At 45.2% G+C, this 22,294-nt stretch overlaps 1 protein-coding gene across 2 annotated transcripts in view; it reads left to right on the plus strand.

Moving 5' to 3' along the window:
* Positions 1-11,546: 11,546 nt before the first annotated feature.
* Positions 11,547-22,294, plus strand: part of LOC109296771 (WD repeat-containing protein on Y chromosome-like) — a 46,480-nt gene continuing 35,732 nt past the window's right edge. The window contains exons 1-10 of one of the 2 annotated variants that reach the window (XM_019516330.1): positions 11,547-12,147; positions 14,134-14,398; positions 14,897-15,046; positions 15,862-15,984; positions 16,636-16,807; positions 17,277-17,323; positions 18,084-18,221; positions 18,633-18,821; positions 20,211-20,402; positions 21,841-22,101. In XM_019516330.1, the coding sequence (XP_019371875.1) occupies positions 12,026-12,147; positions 14,134-14,398; positions 14,897-15,046; positions 15,862-15,984; positions 16,636-16,807; positions 17,277-17,323; positions 18,084-18,221; positions 18,633-18,821; positions 20,211-20,402; positions 21,841-22,101 (1,659 nt within the window). In that variant the 5' untranslated portion in view covers positions 11,547-12,025. The remainder of the gene's footprint in view (positions 12,148-14,133; positions 14,399-14,896; positions 15,047-15,861; positions 15,985-16,635; positions 16,808-17,276; positions 17,324-18,083; positions 18,222-18,632; positions 18,822-20,210; positions 20,403-21,840; positions 22,102-22,294) is intronic. The other variant, XM_019516340.1, reaches the window with a different exon arrangement.

The raw sequence follows: 22,294 nt of genomic DNA on the forward strand, positions 1-22,294 counted from the left end.
GTCTCAGCGATGGCAGATGACAGGACAAGGAGTGATGGGCTCACATTGCAATGAGGGAAGTTAAAGTTAGTTATTAGGAAAAACTTTCTCATGAGGAGGGTAGTAAAACACTGGAACAGGTGACCCAGAGAGGTGGTGGCATCTCCATCCCTGGAGGTTTTTAAGACCTGGTTAGACAAAGCCTTGCCTGGGATGATGGAGTTGGGGCTAGTCCTGCTTGGAGCAGGGGGTTGGACTGGATGTGACCCCCTGAGGTCCTTCCACCCTCATTTTTCTATAATTCTATAATTTCTATAAGAAACAGAAGGTCCCAAGCCAGGAAAAGGCCAGATATCCCCTCAGGGATGGATGTGATTGATGGGTTCATGTTAAATTTTTTTCCCAAATGCAGAAGGGATTGTTATGAAGCTGCAGATGCATCTTTATAAAAAAAAAAAACAGCCAGAAAACTCCCTGCAGGAATAAGCAAAATGGTGCCAGTTTTATTCTAGCCTGCCTTGGTGTTGTAAAACCCACGTGGTTACCTTTTCAAGTTAGTTCAAAGCTGTTGCTCAACCAAGTCTACCCCATACTATAGTGGTGGGGGTGGCACTGAAATGTCTTTCCGTGCAAAGGCCAAACGTTAAAGACTCATCCCCCGGGGTAGATCTTACCTAGAACAAGCAAGCAATTGCATTTTAGGGAGAACTTGTTTTCTCCAACCCTCTGGGGGGGCACTGGCTTTTGACCAGTTGAAAATCCCCAGCCACAGAATGAAGGAATTAGAAGTTAGCTGAGCAATATTAGCTCAGGGGCTCAAATAGTAGGTTAAAGATTTAGGCAGGAGAGGATCCTCAATGAAGGGCCTTCTTGAATAATCATAGGATTCAAAGGGGAAGTTTTGTACAGGAAGTCAGGAGCCTGGACTCCAATCTGGGTCCAAAAATCTCCAAAGTGTTGAGACCAAGCAATATACACAGGGGTACTTATTTTTTTACCCAGGTCTGTGTATTTCTCCAGCTAGCTGAGTATTTAGAGTCCTCTGCAAAATCTGTGCATCTCTACTCCAGTCACACGCCCGTGAAAGATGAGCCTGTCAATGCACAAAAAAGCAAAACACGACTCCTCGCTCCGCTCAGCCAGCAGGCCCGGTCTGGGACTCTGGCACTGCTAAAGCTGGTGAGTTTTCCCATTAGCTTCAGCCAGAATTGCACCCTGAGATGCCCGACCTTTGGGCCCCTAATTTAAGAGCTTAACCACGCCACTACTTGGCACAGGCAACACGACTTGGGTTTCCAGGGTCTCACTGGAGATGTTTATTCAGCTTCCCAACAAGTGCTTTTCTTGTATTGTATGTGCATCTGGAAACCTAGCTCCAAAATGTTTCTTGGTAGGAGATTACCTGTGTCTGAGGCTTTCCTCTATGCTAGTTTTTCCTATGCTATTTCTGACTTTTATTTCATTGACTTCCCCCCGCCCCAAACTAAATTCCTTTTCTTCCCTCATCTTTATTTGCTTTCCACACAAAAAAAGGCTCCATTGGTTGACAGCACCTTTATTTCAGCTGCTGCAGCGTGCAGTCCATTTCTCCCGGTCTGTTTACTCATGTCGGTGACTCACGGCTCTCCAAAGAGCCGAGGCTGTGCCATCATTACACAAGACGCAGCTACTTTCAAACGTGAAAGCATTATAGCTGGGTGCGTCTCGCTGTTTACACCTACCTCTAGGTTACTATTTATTTTGTCTGCACTAATAAATGGCCTTTGCACACTTCCTGAAATTCTCTGTGGTTATCCCTTATTTCTGAGTCACCACCTGGAAAAAAGTCTAAGAGGGACGGAGAGTCTGTAATAGGAGACAAGACTGAATTTCTTTGGTCTGAGCAACCGTTTACCCACCCAAGGGAGTCTCACCAACCTGTGGTGCATACATCTCAAAAACAACCTTGGTGCAAGACAGGGGAATGGTGGAAATGTGCTCCACTTTGGTCATGAGAAAATCTGGCAGAATGGCAAAAGTCACCCAGCCACCGATACGTTGGAGTGTGCCAATGTAATTAGCTGAAAAAGCAGCTGGATTCGAACTGTAAAATTAATGTGTGCATTTGTGTTGATTTTAAAAAAACCTACACTTTTAACAAAGGAAAAGAGCAGCATTTAAAACAGCAGCACTTATGGAAAATGTATTGAAGTATTTTCTCTCACTGCATATAGCTGAGAATTGCTCACCTTCATTTTTATTTTGTATTTTTTTTTACAAAGTCAGCCTTTTGGTGATTTTTTTTTTCTGGGCAGATTTTTTTTTACCTGAAGCACATTGCTTAGAAGACAAATGAACCTCCAGCGAGGCTTGTTTTCGTTCATTGGGAATTATAACTGGAGAGAAGATGCCCTTTCTCGCGAGTTTGCAGACCACTCCATGTGCTTCGAAGGATCTCTCAAATCTACTGCAGGGGATAGAGGAGTTTCTGAAAAGACAGGTAACTGAGAGCCAGATGGTTTATTTTAATCTTACATTGACTGGAGAATTATATCATAGTTTCATAGTTGGTTGGGTCGGAAGGGACCTGAGCAGATCATCGAGTCCGACCCCCTGCCATGGCAGGAAAGAGTACTGGGGTCAAACGACCCTGGCAAGGTGTTCATCCAGCCTCCTTTTAAAGACCCCCAGGGTAGGAGCCAGCACCACTTCTCTATCGGTACTGCCTATGTCTGCAATAGGCAACACAAAGCAAAAATATCATGTAATCCTCTAAAAATGTACCCTATTGACTCTGTCCTGTAATTTGGTATCTGCCTCAAGACTTCCCACTTATTGTATATGTGTCTGGCCCAGACACGTTGATCATCCTCAGTACTGCTAGCAACCTGTTCTCCTCCTGCATCTTAGCACCCTAACATTTTATTGCCAGGCATTATAATAACTAAGGGATATGATCTAGTCCAGCACATGCATCAATGCAGATATAAAAGACTCCCTTTGACTTCAACAGGCACTGGATAATAGTGTAACAAATCCCTAACCGTGCGAATCACCAATAACTGTCCAGCCTGCAACATCATGCTGAGTAGTTTTGAGTTCCTTTAATAGAAAAGCACAGGCACTGGGTAATCTATTACAAATACAAAAGATACAGAGACCTGCAAATAGAGAGTATGTGTCATGCAACCTTAAGGTCAAAGACCTACCAAGCAAAATGGAGTTTGCCCAAAAAACAATTGCATCCTCCATATGAGGGGGTAAGGGGCCCAAAAGTCTATTGAATCCACCATACAAGGGGGTAAGGGAGGAATGAAAATCAGCCAGCATTTCCTTACACAATGCCCTGGGATAGAATGAGAGAAGGGAAAAGAAGAAATCTCAGCAAGAAACCCCTTCGCTATTCTAACCCAGCACTTTAAGCAGGTTAAACAGATAAAAGGGGAAAAGCAAACTTAAAAGCCTTGGCTCACCAGACGGTAACCCGCCCACCTGCTGGGGAACAGGGCAGGCTCCACTGCATTATTCTTCATGCAGAGAGCTGCTATTACAAAAACAGGTCTGTTTTCTGTCTCGGACTGCCAGCAGGTGGTACAATTACCCATTTCCGGGGCTGGCATATTTGGATGTTGTTGAAACAGCCTTATAAACCAGCTCTGAAAATCTGTCCTCTGTGCCAGTACCCCTGGTTTGCATCTTCCTCTAGGCAACAGGCTTTTGCTCAGCAAAAATGGACTCCAAGAGAAGATGAACTCCATTCCCGATGCCTGTGAGATGCAGCCTCTCATGCGCAAAAGCAGAGCTTGGAGAGCTCTGTTGTCAAACCCTGAGGTGTCCTTAGGCGATAGCTGAGCAAAGACTTTAGAAAAAGCAACTTTAGACTTATGTGCAGTAATCCTGCCTAAGTTTTAATTGAGGCCCAAAGGCTATGACCCCCAAAGGTACTGAGGTGTCTCTCATTGAAATGCCTGCGTGGACCCAGACTCAGCTCTTCCTGAGCCTGCATGAAGCTGAACCCTGGTCTCCTGTGCCCTGAGCTAATGCCCGAACCACTAGCAAGCCTTTCCTTCCATTATATTAATCTATTTGTGATTCATTCAAAGTTGCACAAGGCAAAATATGAGTCCTGTGTTCAGACTCCAGGTCGGGTAGCACTGGTCACGTCCATTGTAACAGGCTGCGGCACAGAAAGGAAAAAAAAGTCCTTTTGCTGATTGATATGGGAGGTTGTTTGTTGATTTTGTTTCTTTTTCCCCCGTTTTGCATTATACCACCCAGCCTCTGCGCCGCTCCATCAGCAACCTGCCAGCCCATCATCACCCACCCATAAAATCCTCTCTGCTTTCCACCGCTTGGGATTGCTTTGAGGTTCCCAGGGTAATTTCTGTTGGATGCTAAATAGGAGTTTGGGAGAAACAACACAAAGAAGAGAACGTGCTTTTATCCTCTTTTTGCTTTATAAACTAAAGTAATTCAGGGCCTGAAATGATCCCGTGTTTTTCATTCAAAAAGCTCTTGACAACAAGCATGCTACTATGGTCCAGATGCTTACCCGATATAAATTGGCAGAGCTGCATCAGTTCACACCAGATGGCCATGATCTGACCCTCCGCACCTCCCGTCAACACTGATCCAGCACTCATTTCCTTTGTTTCTCTCCTTGGTTGGATGCCAGTGAGCGACTGGCTGCCCAACATCTGCTTTTGCCTCATTTCTTGTGCTTGAAGAACATCTTTCTGCTATCTGCTGGGCCTTCCTTTTGTGGTCAAATGCATGAGCAAGGAATTGGCAATGCTCAAGTCCATGGATGTTTTCTCAAACCTGTTGTTTTTTTACGGGAACAGTGTTAATTCTTATGTAATGTCATGAACTGGGTAGGATGGCTTAAGGGAATGTCCTTATCACTTGGGAGTTGTTCAAAAGCTGCCTTTGGGGGTGCAGGAATAGAGAATTTCATTGGATTTTTTTAATGAAAACACCACCTGAAACTTGCTCTGCTTCATTTGATTTCCTACAGCACGTTCCTTTGAAGAAGGAGTCTCATAAGTTTACTTTAACTTTTTGGGGCAATGTTTGCCACAAACAAAGCATGTGGAAAGACAAGTCCTGCTGTAGTCTTGGCAATGCTAGTGTAATAAAACGTAACTTGCAGCAAACTGGGGTTTCTTCATATCTCTTCATTGCAAAGTTATGTGTCTGGCCAAAGTTCGACTTACTCTTGGAAGATGATAGTTCTTCGGAGGAATACGAGGCAGAAATGATGCTATTATATTTCTGATGTTGGATTCAACTTTCTGTCATTCTCTCTTTCTCTCCTGCCCGTCCTTCCTAACTTGCCTCCTTCTGTCCAAGTTTGTGACTGGAAAGAGCGTGGCAGAACATTTATCTTTCGGTGTATGTCATGTCTATATTGCCTTCCCAGAGAGCCCAGGACTACTCCTGAGAAGCAAGCCCTGCACGCTCCCTCCATCTGCACGTGCACCCAAGCCCAGGCGTTAAGCAGAGTTGACGGCTTGGCCCTAATATCATTCGCGGGTGTTTTGTCTGACCCCCAGGTAAACACCAGGGAGGTTGCCCCAGCTTTGCCTCGGGGCCATAGCATGCCCATGGGTAGTTGTAAGCTTCCACCCAAATCAACCTCGGTCACCCGTTCACGTGCTCATCTCCTTAGTTGCATCTCCATGTTCTTCTAACGTTGTGTTTGCGAACCTGCCATGAGTGCACCTTTGGATTTTGTTTTTCAGGCAGTCCAAAAGGATGACACTCCTCCTCTGAGCTTCATCCAAGAGAAAAAAACCCTGAGGTAAACCCGACGGGACACTAGGGTAGCATGTTCTACTTTGCTTTATTATTAGCTTCATATTCAGCGTGCTTTGCGCTAGTTTTACTTCAAGGTAATTGCCTTGGCCTCTGGAGAGGCAGTCCCTGGTTTTCACTGGGGTGGTAGGAGAGCCAAGCCCCTGACAACGGGGCTCGCCTTCGGCAAATTTTGTGGAACTGATATTTTTTGGTTTTGTTTTGTTTTAAAAACACATGAGTTTGTGCTTGGTTGACCATTATGCAATACAGTAGAAAATGAATGCTAGTTATTAGCAGAAGCATCTTCTGCTGGCTTTTATTTAAAAAAAACCACAGGGAAGGGTTATGTAATGTTATAGAAACTCCTCTATAGACAAAATAATTTTAATTTGTTCACATAGCAGAGGCGGTAACCAAACTTCCACAGGCCAACTAATGTATCTCGGTCCTGACCCAGTGGGGACTGTCTTTATGAAGGATAAATTGGCATTTCTTTCTGCCCATTCAAACTGGCTTCTCTCCCAGTTAGTTGTTTTGGTGTTATCACCAAATAGCCATTAGATGGCCATAGCTTTGGGGCACTACATAGCTTGGCTTGAGCTAAACTGAAGACCTTGTAGTTGGAAAAAGCAGCTGGGACTCGTAGGAGAGATACGATATCTTTTATTAGACCAACAAGATTTTTGCAAAAAAAATTCTTCCGCTGGCAAAATGTCCTGTAGTTGGCAGGCTCTGGCTCTCATTAGTTGTCAAAGAGGAATCCTGCCCCCATTTTCTCCTGGCTTTTAGTAATGGAAAATTATAGGTTGGCAAGGTTTTTCTTTGCTTACTTGAAACACTTGGCTTGGCTCTCCTAATGACTGTTTGGGGTACTCTCTGCAGTAAGTGGAGTTCACATTTAGCTTCCAGCGCTTAATAGCTCATTATATCCATTAATATCACACAGCCTCTCCACTTTTCACATTGCTCTTTCTGAGAGGCATTTGTGCAAAATGTGAAATGACAACATAAAATAAAGAGGGCATTATTAGCCATAATAAATGGGCAAGCTTGTTTTCGATCACGCTGAATTCACTCCGCAGTAGGCAGTAGCCACACAAGTTAAACATGCATCGTTCACAGGATGGAAATCCCGTTTGCTACAGCAGTTCTGTACCAGCTGGTAGGCTGAGGTTTGAAGACAATCCTGCAGAAGGATACTGATGTTTGCTTAGATATACGTTTAGAAAAAGTGACTTTTTCTCCATCAACAAAGATCAGCCAAATTCATTTTTATATGCGATTAATCTGGTAACAAAGGAGCTGAAAACAAAGATATCCCGATGACAGTAGAACAGCTTGGTCTGAAATAGTCACAAACTGGCTGCCTCTCTGCCAGCAGAATTGGAAGAGATGTGAAGGTGTAGTGTACAGAAAACCAAACCCCAACCACCACGTAACAAAATACCCCGGGATAATGCAGGACAGACCCGACCCTCGACATCAAGAGGAGTTCTGTGCATGGAGGGCTTGTATCATCAGGTGCCACACATATGTTAGAGGAAAACTTTGGTGCAAATTTGAGACTTAGTACACAATCCTGCCTTACCTCCGCTGTGTTCTTGGCATTGACTTTTTAAGTACGAAGAAATAGATGAGTACTTTCGGAGGATATGGGCCACACAAAGAACTATACAAGCTCAAAAGAGAAGCCTCAGAGGGAACATTTAAGAAGCTTTTTTCTTTATTTCCAGGAACCGTCCTTCGTTTTCTTTTCTGTCATATAAGTAAATCCACATGAACCCTGAGAGAACTTTTGTTCGTCCCTTTTCACTTGATTAGTGTCTCGTTTGTAATGGTAACAGAGGCACGATTCTCTAAAAGCTGGACGTGTTCCCCTGGCAGGATTTCAAGACTGTCCAGGCAATAGCGTGAACCCCAAAGGCCCCCCCTCTGCCAGATGATAAAAAACAGCAGCTTGAATTAGTTTGCTTCGCAGCATGTTTTTCTTTATTCCTTGTGCATTGGAAGAAAAAGCCATTTCAGATTCCCGCTGCCTTTCCCTGCCATCATAGTTCATATAAGGACCCACTAATAACAAAGAACAGAGACCAGAATCAAACAAAGGTGACCGGGAACCTGCAAAAGCGGAGGTATTTATATTCTGGTAAAATACAAGGAACCCCAACCAGCGACCGTATTGTGATAGGCACTACACAAACACGGGGCATACAATCTAGGATTTAAAAAAAGAGACAAAATGTGCACAGAAATAGTCATAGAAAAGAGTAAAAGAAACCAATGGTTATATCTATCCTGTAAGTTATGGTAACGAGGTATCGAGGCTACCATATTTTCCTGAATACAGCATGCACTACAAAGGCTGCTGGACATTTTAGTGTGCATTGTATATGGCAAATACGGTAAGAGCAGTTTCTTCCAGCTACCATGCAAAAGTGAAAGTATTGGACTCTGTAGGAAACAGAGCAATGCGCAGGCTCATCTCCTTTGCGGCTGCTACTCAGCTACTTGCTGCAAGGAAAGCTCTTTTTTTCCTTATTCCGCCTTCCAAAGCAAAATGTGTATTTTATTCTGGGCTGTGTTGTATGTGAGAAAATACGGTCTTTTTAACCCAACTACCTTGGGTGCCAGAAGTAGCCGAGCCACGGCAGGATGGAGCTCTACGTGAGTTCATTTGTCCCAGTGAAAAGCAGGGTCAATGAGTCCACACTGAGCTCATTTAGACCCTTCTGGTACCCAGCCTAGTTCGTGTCAAACTAGACGGCTCTGCACCACGTCGCAGTCTGCAGCACAGACGTACGTGAGGAGACGGCGTTAGTCCTGTTGAGCGCCTAACCAGGTCTTTGTGGTGCAAATCTAACGGAGGCACGAGCTCAGCCAGGCTGACGAGCCCTGATTCATTCCCGGCCGCTTGGCACGAACGTCCTCCCTGGTATCGTAGGAGACCAGCTGAACCACCGACTTCTTTGTTTCAAGCTCCCCCACCGTTTGGGGTTACAGCCACTGCTTCTGGCGAACAGCATTTCGGAGGATGAGCCTGCTCGTTGATGTTTGGCCCTGTGGAAAGATCCTCTGAGTTGTGTGTGTTTTGCAAAGGTAGGAGCAAAATCCTTTCTAACAAAATCTCCCCAATTAATGCAGCCCATGTAACGGGACATTATTGGCACAACAAGGGTTGCTTAAAGCAGTTATCCCTAGAGGCCCTGTTATTTCCAAATGTTTCACTGACAGGCATGTTTAAAAACAAAGGGTGCGATGCAGAGAGAAAAATCTTTCCTTGGTGGAAAAATCTCAGCTTTGATTCAAATCGGTTGCTTGCAGTCGCCCAGACACAGCGTGTTGCTTCTGAAAACCTTGTGTTGCAAAAAGGCCTGCTCAAGTGAAAGAGAGGTTGCTGCTTGCCAGACACCAATGTTTAATTTAGCAGCATTCGCGGGTGCTGGGCAATGTCAGTGCTTTGTTCGGAAGAAATCTTCCGGTGTCTGAAGAATGTAAATGCTAGTTCCCACTGATTGGCTCAACTTTCCTAGCAGGCAGCAACTAATGAATAGAAAATGCATCCTGCATTAGGTTCACAGGCTCAAAACTTGGTGCCTAAAATTGCTCTCACCAACTAAATGCACAGAAAACGTCTTGGAGCACATGAATGGGACCAGATCTAAGGCGTCACGCCCTGGATGGGTTTAGAGAACATGACGAAGACCTGTTGTTACAGATCAACGTGATGTTAGATGTGGTCTAAGCTGATGTCAGGCTTGAAACCTGTCCCTCTGCTCATCTGAGGGCCAGAAATTAATCGGACCTCTAAATGAATGCTCCTGAATGAGCTGTATTCACTGATGGGATGCTAGAGCAATGAAAGTGGGCACAGAAATGAAAGAAGTGGAACAAGTCTGGGGGGTATGAAGAGGAAGCCGTGGGAGCCTCGGATCACATGGGAGAGGCCAGGCAGACAGAGGACAGTTTTATGCTCTCGTAGCTACGTGTGTTCTCGGCTGAGGGGTTGGGGAGGGAAAGCACAGTTTCTTGTACTTATTTTTCCTTTCTAAAAACAAAATCGTGTTTGTGTGGTACACTTTGTTAGAAGAGGACATTGCACAACGGTATTTCCAAGAAAGGACACGTGAGACTTTTTTTTTCCCCTTTCCCAGAACATCTGTAATGAATCCCTCTGCTTGCACAGTTTCAGGATGTGAAACAAGCTTGTTTGGTACAGTTGGCCCTTGTCCAGTCTATACTGAATATTGTCCCCTGTGCTGCTCTTGATCTCTTCTCTTAGCCTACCATCTGCTGGTTAGACCTGAGAAGTACATGAGGGTTACTCTAGATCAGAGCTCCCCAAACTTTTCCTGATCGTGTCCCCCCCCTTCCAACTTCACCAGCTGCCTGCATACTCCTATCAGCATACGTTTTGTATTTTAACCCCTTTAATGCCAATTATTATAATTAAGAAAATTAAATCCGCCGTTACACAATTTCTCTTGCGAATCCCCAGGGGTACGTCAACCAAAGTTTGGGAACCCCTGCTCTAGACTATATTCTTCGGTGTTAGGGAGCCTAGGCCAAAGGCATAGAGGTCTGACTTCTACTTTCCTCCCAAACCAGTGACAAGAAAATATTCTTGCTACAGATGACCTAACCTAATCTGCTTCTACCTCTGAAAGATGCAGGAAGTTCTTTACTTAAGATTAAGCAAGAACTGTTCCCTTCAGAAGTAAAACAGGCAACGCTGTCCCTAATCCACGGCTGGTATCTCAACACTAAGATGAATGGGGCAGCCCACCCCTCAGCAAGATTGTTTCAGGCTCTCTGCAGACTCAGGCAAGCATCAATGTGCCCATTACATTCCAGTTTCCTTTGTCACTATAACAACAGCCAGACACTTTGATTATTTTAATGAAATCTGAGACTAATGAATAACTGAGAGGTCGGTCTGCACTTGGGGAACACTGAATTAGGGGATTTGGGGTCCTGCCTATTGTCCTGGACTGAAAGGAAGCTGCTTGACACTGACGGTTCAACAAGGGAAGCGTACAGCGGGGAAAATGGGCTACTCTCCTCACTTCTGTTAAGACAGCTGACGTTCCTTTTCTGGTCCAGATACAAAGGACCATTTATTGATCTCACTGCTTCTCTCCCATTGATTTGTTGCAAGGAAAGGCTGCTAACAGGGCTGAATCCCAAACAAGGAAAGATACGGTAGTGCAGCATGTTCTCTGAGCTTGATCTTCTCTCAAGCGATCCAGGAGGATGGGCCGTTGACTCCTCGGTATTCTTGCTTTACACATCACAGGAGGCTTCGCGGAGACATTATGCTGAAACCACCCAGTGGGAAGTGAAGGGGAACACCAGTATCACTGTAGCTAGGACAATGAGTAATGTTGGCAGACACTACATCACTTATTAATGAAAACAGGAGAACAAAAATTCATCCATCCCCCTTATTAACGAGCATTATGCAATTTGCAGCAGTCTCTGGTTCTGCCGGTTCACTGTTCACATCTCTCCTGCGCGTTCTGCACAACCCACAACACTCGATCGTGGTCTGAGATGCAGCCAGGGCTGGTTGTCGTTCCCCCAACAGAGCCCCTTCCAGTCATTAAAATACCAGTATTAGTTAGGTTCATCGTGCGAAGAGAGCTGAAAGACATGCATCATTTTCAGTGTCACTAATGATCACAGTATCTCTTCACCGGTACCACTGCTAATCACCAGGTTAATCATAAATTGACCAAAAGCTGACCCATCTCCAAGTGAAATTCTTTCACACTGAAAACAGTCCTCCTACATTGCTGCTAAACTTTTCAAGAGAGTGGGTCTTGTCACATCAGCCCAGGCTAGTAGCCACTGATCTATACCTTTCTGAATGACCCCTCTGTCTTCCTGTAACATATTCACCTGTCGGAGGATCGGGGTGGGAAGGGCTCGTCGGCACTGCTGTCTGAGAGTGTGTTAACTCATCTGCTTGGATTATAAGCCATATCGTGGATTAGTAATTGAGATATTGGTGTAGCCTACATCGATGAGCAGCACGAGATTCACCCAGATTGTATCCCAGTCTGCTTCATGAATGTCAGCCAGGGCTTCTTGAAAATATTAATTTTTGGTCACAAGTAAGTTCTCTGGGAGCCCTCAAACAAGGGCTCCCGCAGTGCTCCAGATGAAAAAAATTAGCTCTTGACTTCTTGGCAAGAAGGAACTAGTGAATTCACAAGAGGGGGATCTCGGTGGTACACGCTAATTTGGCTTGTCGCGCTGGCAAAAGGCCATGAAAAACCATCGTACTTGCCGAAAAGGGGGCAAGGTAGCTGAAACGGCAGCGATGGACAAGCAGAAGCAGAAGTCTTCCTGGGGTGTGTACATGCAAGAAGTACCCCCAAGCGTAACACGGTAAGTCTCTGGCTGATAGTCGCCTATTTATTAAGACATGTTGATACATCATTGGTTTTCAGATTGACTTCTAGGGTTTTTAGCCATGCAGGTCAACAGTTGTCAGCTGAATTTGCAGAGCACTTGAGCCACATCCTCACCCATTACCAGGCCAGAGTGAACATTGTTCTCTATGCACATCATCTACACCACCAACCATTTTCTAATGTGCTATAGTTACTTCTTGTTAGTATGCCTCTACTACCATGTATGTTAGTATGTAGCTGTTAGTATGCCTCTATTCCCACGGCTGTTTAGCATTTTGTATGCTTTTTTTGTGAAAAGACAGTAATAAAATAACCAGTATATGAAGATCTGTCATACTTGTTCAAATCTTTTCTATATAAAATAAGGATTTAGCCTATTGCCTGTCAAAACAGCAGCATCTTTAACATGAACAAATATTGTTTATTAGTTGATGTCTCCCCTGTAAACACGGAAACAATAGGAACTGGAGTTGTTATTTCTTGCAATCCACTCAGCTACCAAAGTTGGGTATTTTTCTCTCTCGCACACTTAGCAAAGAGGATGTATTATTACAGCGCCGTTTGCTGTTAGGATATTTAGGAGCTTAGTTTTGGAGTTGCATACTTCAGAAAAAACGGCATGGGTAGAACCATCTGCTACTAGATGGAAACTCAGAGAGTCAGATCCATGGCTGGGGTAAGGCAGTGGAGCTGTGCTGATTACGAGGAGGAATTTTCTCACCTGGAGGGTGGTAAAACACTGGAACAGGCTCCCCTGAGAGGAGGTGGGATCTCCATCCCTGGAGGTTTTTAAGGCCTGGGTGAAACAAAGCCTTGGCTGGGATGATGTAGTTGGGGCTGGTCCTGCTTAGAGCAGGGGTTGGACTAAATGTGATCTCCTGAGGTCCCTTCAACCCTCATTTTCTATGATTCAATGATTCTAAGATTTGGCCCTGTGTTTGTAGCCAAACTGTAGTCTCTTTTATTTCAACATGGGAATGCTGTGGAAGCAACACTAGGGATAGGAAGGACGTTCCTACATAAAAACCCTAGCTCCCTGCTTTGCTCAGGACCACAGATACGTCCTGGTCACTCTCCTTCAGCTGGGAGAAAAAATATGAAGTCCCCTGAGTGAGGTGGGGTTTGGGGAAAGTGTCTTTGGTACTTTGAGAAACATGAAGGGGAAACAGGGATAGGAAATGTATGCAGGGGTCAAAATGCATTTCCTTATCAGAGGCAGGCAAGGTTCCCTGGGTAGATGTGGTATCTTTTATTAGACCAGCGGGGTAGTTGAAAAAAAGTTCTTTGCAAGCTTTTGGGCACAAACACCCTTCTCCAGGCATAGGGAGTCTCTGCTGATCTGAGATCTCCAAGAAATGAAAGAAGCTAAAAATGTGACAGGAGGCCAGTGAAAATGTAAATAGGTGGAAATTAGGAAAACCAGGGGTAGAGAAGGGAGGAATGAGGGGAAAATAATGCCAAAGGTAAGCAAAGGGGGACTGCCGTAGTTAAGTTTCCCAAGGTAAAAGAGAGGCAGTCTGTGAAAAAGCAAATAGCTGAAAATTAGGAAGACAAAAGCTAGAGAAGGAGGGGAGGGATATCTTCATGATGTCTTGGGTAGATGCCAGCTAAATAGTTGGGGAAAAAGATGTTCTTTGCAAGCTTTCGGGCACAAGCGCCCTTCTTCAGGCATAGGGAGACCCTGCTGGTGTTGTGTGTTGTCCAAGGTAGAAAAGAAGCCACAACCAGCAATCCTTCCTTATCAAACAGTGGAAATGGCAAAGCAGCTTGGTCTACTTCAGTGGTGGGGAACCATTTCAGGCGGAGGGCCACTTACTGAGTTTTGGCAAGCCATCGAGGGCCGCATGACAGGCAGCCAGGGCAGATAAATATTCATTTTCTAAATGGACACACATGCTCAACATCAAGATCCATCACGATCATTTGTTTTTTTGGTGGGTTTTTTTTTTTTTTCTACCAGCTTTGATCAGAATCTAAACCCGTGTCTGGAAGAAGAGCTGGAGCTGGGTCACTTGCTGCACCTGAAAGAGCTGTTTGCTGATCCTCCACCTGCAAGGGAAGGAGCGGACAGAAAAGCGGAAAATAAAGGCCAGTGGCTGAAGCCCCCTGGAAAACAGAAAGAAAAGCCACCGGGGAGCCTGACGCTGCAGGAGTTTCAGAGGGCCTTTTCCGAGCTGATCGGCTCTGAGTCCTGGAACAAGCAATTGCAGCTGCTTTTCCACAAGGTGAGTATTTCAGCGTTGGGATGTTGAGCACGCTGGCTCCATCCCAGTTTGCTGCTCTGCTAATCTGCTCCCCAGCTGTCTCTCTCCTGCTCCCCTTGCTTCTTATCTGGTGACACCAGTCCTGCATCCCATCCTTTCACTTGCTACCTGCAGCTTCAGCATTAATTAACCAATTCTCCAAGGCTTTGTATCTAGTGGAGTTAAAATGCACACCTGAGCGTGTAAAAGCGCTCTGATTTTATATCACAGCATTCTCAGGAACACACAAGTGAGGGCAATGGAGAAAATCAGACTTTTGTCCTGTTTGCAAGAGTATCTGTTCGTTATGTGCTGTACAGCGCTGAGCACAAACGAATCCCAGTCTCATCTGAGACACGGCTGCAACGTAAATAAGCATAGCAAAGCATGATATTCCCAAAGAAGAGGGAGCTCAGACATGCAACCTGTGAAGTCGCACGTATTTTATCCTTCTCCTTGTTTGCCGCTGTGGTATTTCAGGTTGACGCCGCGTGCGAGGGTCTGATTGACTGGAGCAAGTTCTGCGCGTACATGCTGCTGTACTACAAAGAGCGGCACTCCGCAAGGAGAGCCAAAAAGGAGATTTTCCAGGAGACGCAGCCCCTCGTCCGACACTGCGTGCAGAACAAGGTAGGCAGCCAGGAGCGTGCTGGGACAACAGATGGAGTAACTAAGGTCTGTGACGTGCCAATGCCTGGCGTCACCGTTTGCAGGTGTTGCAAGTGGCTCCGCGATATTGCACTCATTGCTTTGACAGCGTTTGTCCTTCACCAACGTGTCAGGAAAACGCATTAAAAAATGTGAGCTTCACTCTGTTCCTTCAGCCTGATATGGCCCAGGAAGAAGCACGCTAGCAACGTTTCCCGCACAGCCGGGATTCCCTTCAGGACAATGTCTTCTTGCTTTATATATCTAGAAAAGTTTAGGAAGCAACCCTCTTTCTTGAAAACTGAAATGCTGAGACCATCTAGAGTTTCCTGGTACTTGTTATAAGCAAATATAAAGGGAAGGTTTCAAGCCTGAGCACTGCATGTGGACCCAGTGATAGCATTTTTAGAAATGTCTCCATTATAATGGAGAATCTATAAATCCTTGCTCGTTTTGGCAGTCCTTACTCAGGCAAAATGCCCACTGAAGTCCATGGGAAGGGTTGTCTATGAAAATGCTAGTAAAAAGTGAATGATGCCGTTGTAATGGCAGCAAAATGCTTGTCTGGGCACTTGTACCTTTGTCGGGTGAACATAGACAGTCACAATCATCCACTGCAAGGTCACCTTGGTTAAGCATTTCCTCTCTAATTTAAAGGTTCCTGGGTCATAATCTGCCTTCGGTTTTTTCCTGAAGGCTGAATGACAGACAAGTACATGATGGGAAACAGAGAGCGAGTGAGTTCTGATTTATATTGTTCTGTGGTTTAAATGCAATGTTTTAATTTGATTTTTCAGCAGGAGCCAACCACCAGGGTACTGGCCATTTCGTCACCGCCATCTCTGTGGTTTGTGACTGTCAGCAGAGGAGGACTTCTTACAACTTGGGACAGTGGTCTGCATATTCGCAAAACTTTTGAGGTAAAGAGGCTTGTATTCACATTGGGGTTAATTCCATGGCAACAAATATTTGGGAGAAATTCAGCATCACTCAATAAATTGCTGGCTCCAGAAGAGTTTAGGCTCCCAGCAGTGCAAATCCCAGGAGAACGTATACAGTCTTTCCTCCAGTGCCTGATGAAGGGTGTTTGTGCCCAAAAGCTTGCAACTAAAGATTTTTTTTTTTTTTTTTTGCAAAAATCTTGTTGGTTTAATAAAAGGTGTCATCTCAATTATGAGTCCTGATTGCCTTTTAGAGCTAATCAGGAATTTTCCATCTGTGTTTTCCACCGGAGACATTCAGTTTTCTCTCAGTGCCATCGGCATGAGCATGCCCCAGACCTTCAGCCCTCTTTCTGGTAGGCTGTTCCAGCGCCGGCTTCCCTGATGAGCAACTTTCTGCCCAGCAGGACATCTGAGCCCCCTGAATAATACACACCTGACACCGTACGGTCCCGTGGAAATCGTTCGGCAAAATGCTGAGTGAAAGTTAAAAGGTCACAGCTCCTTGTCGAATCAGGGGATGTGGCTGTTTCATGCAGAAGGTGGCACCAGTGTGTCTCTGATGACGAGAGATGCCTATTTTCTTTTTTAAGTTCTCATGAGCTGCTTTTTTTTCCCTTTTTTGAACAGATTGCAACAGAGTCCAGGGGCTTTCCAACAGATAAAAGAAGATTTAAGTCGTTGGTGACAGATGCTGTATACATGGCGAATGTCCACAGAATTGCAGTCGCCACCACCAGCAGAGATATTCACTTTTTCGAGGCGTCCACAGCAAACCTGTTTGAGGACATTCATTTATTTGGTAGGCATTCGAGGCTTACTGATAGCAGGGCCTTAGTTAACGTTTCTCAACTTGAATTCTCAAGGTTGGACCTAATTACGATGTCCAGCGTTGTGTTGTGGGGATAAAAGCAGAGGGTTATTTGGGGCTAGCACGTAAGTGATCAGGTATTTTGGAAAGTGCCGGGGCTTATGCTCTTTTGCAGTCTCTGGGGCTCCCACTGATCTTTTCTCTTTCTGCTTCATGGAGTTATCCAAAAGTGGCAGGAGGCAAGCAGCAAAAGCCCTGAGGAGCGGGGAAGGGTGCAGCAGATCGGGGTCTGGGGGTGAAGCCAAACCCACGGCCTACAAGTGGGAGGGCTGGATCCCTACAGGGGTGCACGAAGGGAATGGGACATCTTTCCCACATGGAAACTGGATATTAAGGAAGTCAGATAGAACTTGAAATTGTGAATAAGCCTAACATATTGCATTGTTTTTGTGCCCTTCAGCTCTGAACAATATCCCAACTTGTCTGTACTACTGGTATAATGCCAAGGTATAGTGCTACCGCATTTTATTTTCCAAGATGCATGCATCTGCGTAGCTTAATTGTTTATAGTCAACCCACAGGAGTGTTTTATGATCTTTGGGCCATGCTGTAACATCACAATACAGGATTGTCTTCTATTTCAGGATCAATACCCTGTTGGTAAGCCGCATGCTGGCTTGGTTAGCAATCCATCTTTGTGATGCCTCCTTTCAGTGACTAAGAATCCAGCCAAGATTCAGGGCAAAAGCAGAAGTTAATTATTATATAAAGGAGCAATGAATATGCTTTCAGATTAGAAACCAGGATTTATTTAGGAAGATTTTTCTAGTTATTATCTATTATCTACTTAGGGATAGAGTATTTGCTACAACAGATCAAAGCATTTGCCATCACATTCAACACCCTGCTTCTAGTAGAGGTGGACACCTGATGTACCAGGGGAAAGAGCAAACCCTGTCCCCTTCTCAGCAGGAAAAAACCCCCTGCATGACAATGCTGCATACAGGAAGCAGAGATCCCTGCATTTTACACTAATGATTTGATTTCGAGGTGTTTGAGTGGGATGAAGCAAAGGTTGAGAAGGATGCACAGAGCCCCTTGGGCTGTGGATTGCTTCCCGGCTTTGGGACACCCCAGTGTTTTCAGCAGCATGTTAAAAGCCGTCATTACATTCAATGCATGCAAAGATAGGACGGGGAGCAAACATCAGCTCCACCGGGTTTGCCACAACCCTCTCCTCTGCCTCTGCACATTGTTCCCCTCTCAGTCCTTAGGCAGTCGCTCCTTGCTGCTCTGGGGAGATGACCAGGGTGGTGTGAACTTGCTCTGGCTGCTGCGTCCTCGCGCAGGCATGTTTGAGAAGCCCTTCAGGGATGGGTCGGGACCACGGCGAATCTTCATGCCGGTGAGGAAGGAGAAGGCCCCGTTGCTGAGATAAGCATCCGACTGGAAACTGCCCAAACTCTTCCCTTTGTCACTGAGGTGCCAGCACGCCATGGAAAACAGGACCTGGGGGACCACCTCAGCTGGGAAAATCAGGTTTTGCTAGTGCTTGTTAAGATGGTCCAGGGTCTAGCACGCTAGCCCAAGCCCTGCGTTCACTTCCTTGCCCCACCACATATAGTATTGAGTTGAGGTAGCAGCCTAGGCTTGCCCAACTTTGCTACTACAGCCCGATCCTCTTCGATAGCCTGCCCCCCACCTACACCTTTCCCCTCTCGGTGTGCATGCATCTCCCACTTGCGTTACAACGCGTGAGGCGGCTCTTGGCACGCGAATCTGCCTCGTGACATTTATGTCCATTGTTTTCTACCAGGACATTAAAGAGCACCGTAAGCTCCTGCGTTATCATGCAATCCCAGATGTGCATGAGGAAGCCATTTCCCAAATCCAGTACGTGTCTGAGGGCGACCTCCTCATCACAGCTTCAGACAGTCCCAAGGCCTCTGTGGTGATCATGGATGTGCACAGAAAGAGAAAAGTTTATACTTGGAAAATCAAGAAGGTGCGGTGTTTTGGGGGTGACTGCGCTGCTTGCATGTGAACAATGTACGTGGAGCACCATAGCATATCTGGGCATGGTACATTTGCCATGTAGACCTGGCTCTAGACCAGTGATTCTCAACCACAGACTCATAGAAAATGAGGGTGGGAAGGGAGCCCAGGGGGTCACATCCAGTCCAACCCCCTGCTCCAAGCAGGACCAGCCCTAACCACATCATCCCAGCCAGGGCTTTGTCTAGCTGGGGTGTTGCAAGAGCCTTTTAAGGATGTTGCACAGTATTGGCACTGTTAGGCATGCAAACATGAGATAAATCCAGAGTTCAAGTGGGACTCTAGCGACCTACTGTTGTCTTTCTGCCTTCTTTGCAATGGAAAATTTCTCTATTATTTTCCCATGGTCAAAAACAAGTGAAAACCAAGAGCTGGCATTTTCTGAGGAAGGCCTTGAGTCTAAAAGGGTTAAGCAGCACAGCTCTAGACAGTTTTGAAAATTGCACTAGCTGCTACCTCTCTGTAACTTTAGATACATAAATACATCAACACGTCTGGCCCTAAATCCACAAAGCAGCTTGAGCCACCAGAAGAGATATGTACTTTAATACAAAGGAAACCAGATCTGGAAGCATTTATTAGCCGTGCTTTACCATAAGGGCAATGATGCCCAAAATCACCCCACCAGCTTAATTAATAGATTTTCAAACAAAGCAAAGGGTTGGAAAGCAAATCATCCAAAGCGTCTATACAATTGTCATTCTCTATGACAAAGGATAGCTATAATGTTATTGTAAAGCAATTCAATCTGATTATGAGAAAAACACGATAGATAAAAAAATTCACACCCTGTGGGGGGAAAAAAATCAGGAAAAACAGAATTTGCAAGGAGAGCTTTGGAAGCACCCAGATAATCACCATTCATTGTGTCGTGCTTTTGCAATTAGAGTTAAACAAGGTTTAGAATAACTAAAATTAAAACAAGCATTTTCCCCCCCCCCACTGGTCCACAATCACAGAAAAAATGAGTCACAGAAAGAAAGACTCGTCCTTCATTTCTCCAAAGACAGAAATGCTAACTGCAACGTGCAGAGGTTTCTTCTGTGTGTCTGGGTACATTGTGCAAGACTGGAAAAGATGTTCTTTTTTGTAACAGCCAGATTTAAGAGATCCTAAATTACATTGCTTTCATGGCCCTTTCTTCATCAATCAGAGATGCCTGGATACTGATTTGCATACCTGAATCAAGCCTGAAATATGAAAAGCTATAAAAATAATTATTTCTGGCTCTCTCTGAGTAAGACCTCTATGCCCTTACATAGCCTTATTCCACAGATGCTGTGTTGGCCATGCAAATATTTTTGTGAAACGTTTAGTTGCTTTTTCCAATTCTTTCTAGGGTGTGAAATGCTTTGACTACTGCAAATCCCTGAACCTGCTGGTTACTGGAGGGCTGGACCACGCTGTGCAGCTCTGGAACCAGTATCTCACAGACTGGCCAGTCGCTACTTTCCAGGGACATTCAACAACGGTTCTCAGCACCGTCATCCATGAGTCCCAGGGACACGTCTTCAGCTATTCCAAGGACTCGGTTTGTCCCTTTTATGCTGGGTTTTGACCCGTGCACTCTTCCTGGATAGTAACATGTAACAGCTGTTCAGTATTAGCAGGGTGAGATGGATAATGTATTCTGCTGGGTGGGTGTGATGGCACGGTAGCTACACTCCAAGACGTATTACACACATGCAGTGATTGCACCGACGTAACTGGTCTTTACAGCACTGAGCTACACACACCACGTGCAGCCTGCGACCTGGAGGATTATCTGGGGAATATTAGAGATGAAACTAAACCAGCATAAGTTAAAGTGGTTGTGAGTGTCGTGTGTTTGCAACTTATCTTGGAGTGGCTGTAACAGTCCCTGCTGCATGTAGCTACCTACGGCGAGCTGCTTGCCTCTCCATTCTGGATCCTGGCCTGATTTAGATCAGTATAAATGTGCCATGTGTCCAGAGCTCTGGACACTTTTCAAACTAGGGATGCTGATCCTAGTGTGCTTGTCACATTTTGGCTGCTTCCGTCCCTCTGAATTCCTCCTGCCGGCTCAGCTGGATTGTAGAGTACGGCTCCAATATAAAAGGCTTTGTTTCTAGCGCTGCAAAGCTGCTATGCTTTATGCCGTAGTCAGGTCAAGCAACTTTCATATATTTTTTACACCCCTCCCCCAAGTTCTGAAGCATCAAAACTAGCAGATCTTTGGAAAATGATTTGAGATCCTTGGCTAAAAAACAATATATTATGTTCAAAGTATTATTCAACTGCCAAAGCATACGGAAAAGCTGTGTGTTGCCAAGGACAAGGAATGAATATGGGGGGCTTTCTGAGACAATAGGATCTTTTATCTCTCAGTCCCTTTTGAAGTGACTACTCTTACTGCTCTTTGAAATGCTTTCATTTTTCAAGCAATTAAAAAGGCAGAAGTGAATTGTCAGGAACTGTAGCTAATATGAAGTCTGAGCCAAATATGTTTTTAAAAAGAATTCATGCACCTTCAGCTATACCATAGGTTGGCAGTTTGACTAGATATACATGAATATACTTCTGTCTATCCCTTTCCCCAAGAACCAGTGCTAGCAAGGAAGACTTTTGAGTGGTGAGTGAATGCGAGTCTAAAACAGGAATTATAATGCCAGCCTGTCCTTCCAGAGGCGGTATGACTATAAACACATTAATTATTATGAAGCACCTGGCGAAGTTCAAATGAAAGTCACTCTGTGAGCGCAATCTACTTTTATGGCTCTCACTTCAGTGCTACCCATTACTTTGCTGGAAGATGGGGTATGAAAAGAAGTGAATAAGTGAAGATCCATAACAGCATCAAGCATATGTAGCCCCTTGGGACTTGGTAAAAATCCCCACAATGTTCAAATCTGAACTCACCCAAGGCTTTGGAGGGATCCGGACTTGCTCCTAGCAAACAGCAGCCGTGGCATGCGTGTAAAACCCAGCTTCTCTCTCTCTGTTTTCAGGTCCTGAAAGTCTGGGATATTTTCTCCCAGACTTGCCTGCAGACATTGGTGCTGAAGTTCCCGTGCATCCAGCCAGGACGGGTGCTAGAGCAGGGGGATTCTCCCTTCTTGCTTATGCAGGACCCTCCCCATCTCCTTTTAGTGTCCTGTGCGGATTACATTGGCATGTTAAAGCTCACACACGGCGGTGCCGAGGAGGAAGAGCTGGCGACCCACAGTGCACCGTTATGCAGCGCTCTCTATAGTGCCTACTCCCACCAGGTCAGCCGCTCTTCTGAATTTTGATCCACATTTTCTGCTCAATTGGATCTGAACCATGGAATACAAAGGCAGAATTGGCACCCTTTAAGGGTGTGCATGTGAAGTATTGGTTTGTCCCATTGACGTTATTGGGGTATTTTTACTTCGTCTAATTGCAAAACCCAAGGCAGGCATTTGTCACTGTGCTTTCTGG

Source organism: Gavialis gangeticus, unplaced genomic scaffold, assembly GCF_001723915.1.
Source record: "Gavialis gangeticus isolate Ggan-Ray unplaced genomic scaffold, GavGan_comp1, whole genome shotgun sequence".
Lineage (NCBI taxonomy): Eukaryota > Metazoa > Chordata > Crocodylia > Gavialidae > Gavialis > Gavialis gangeticus.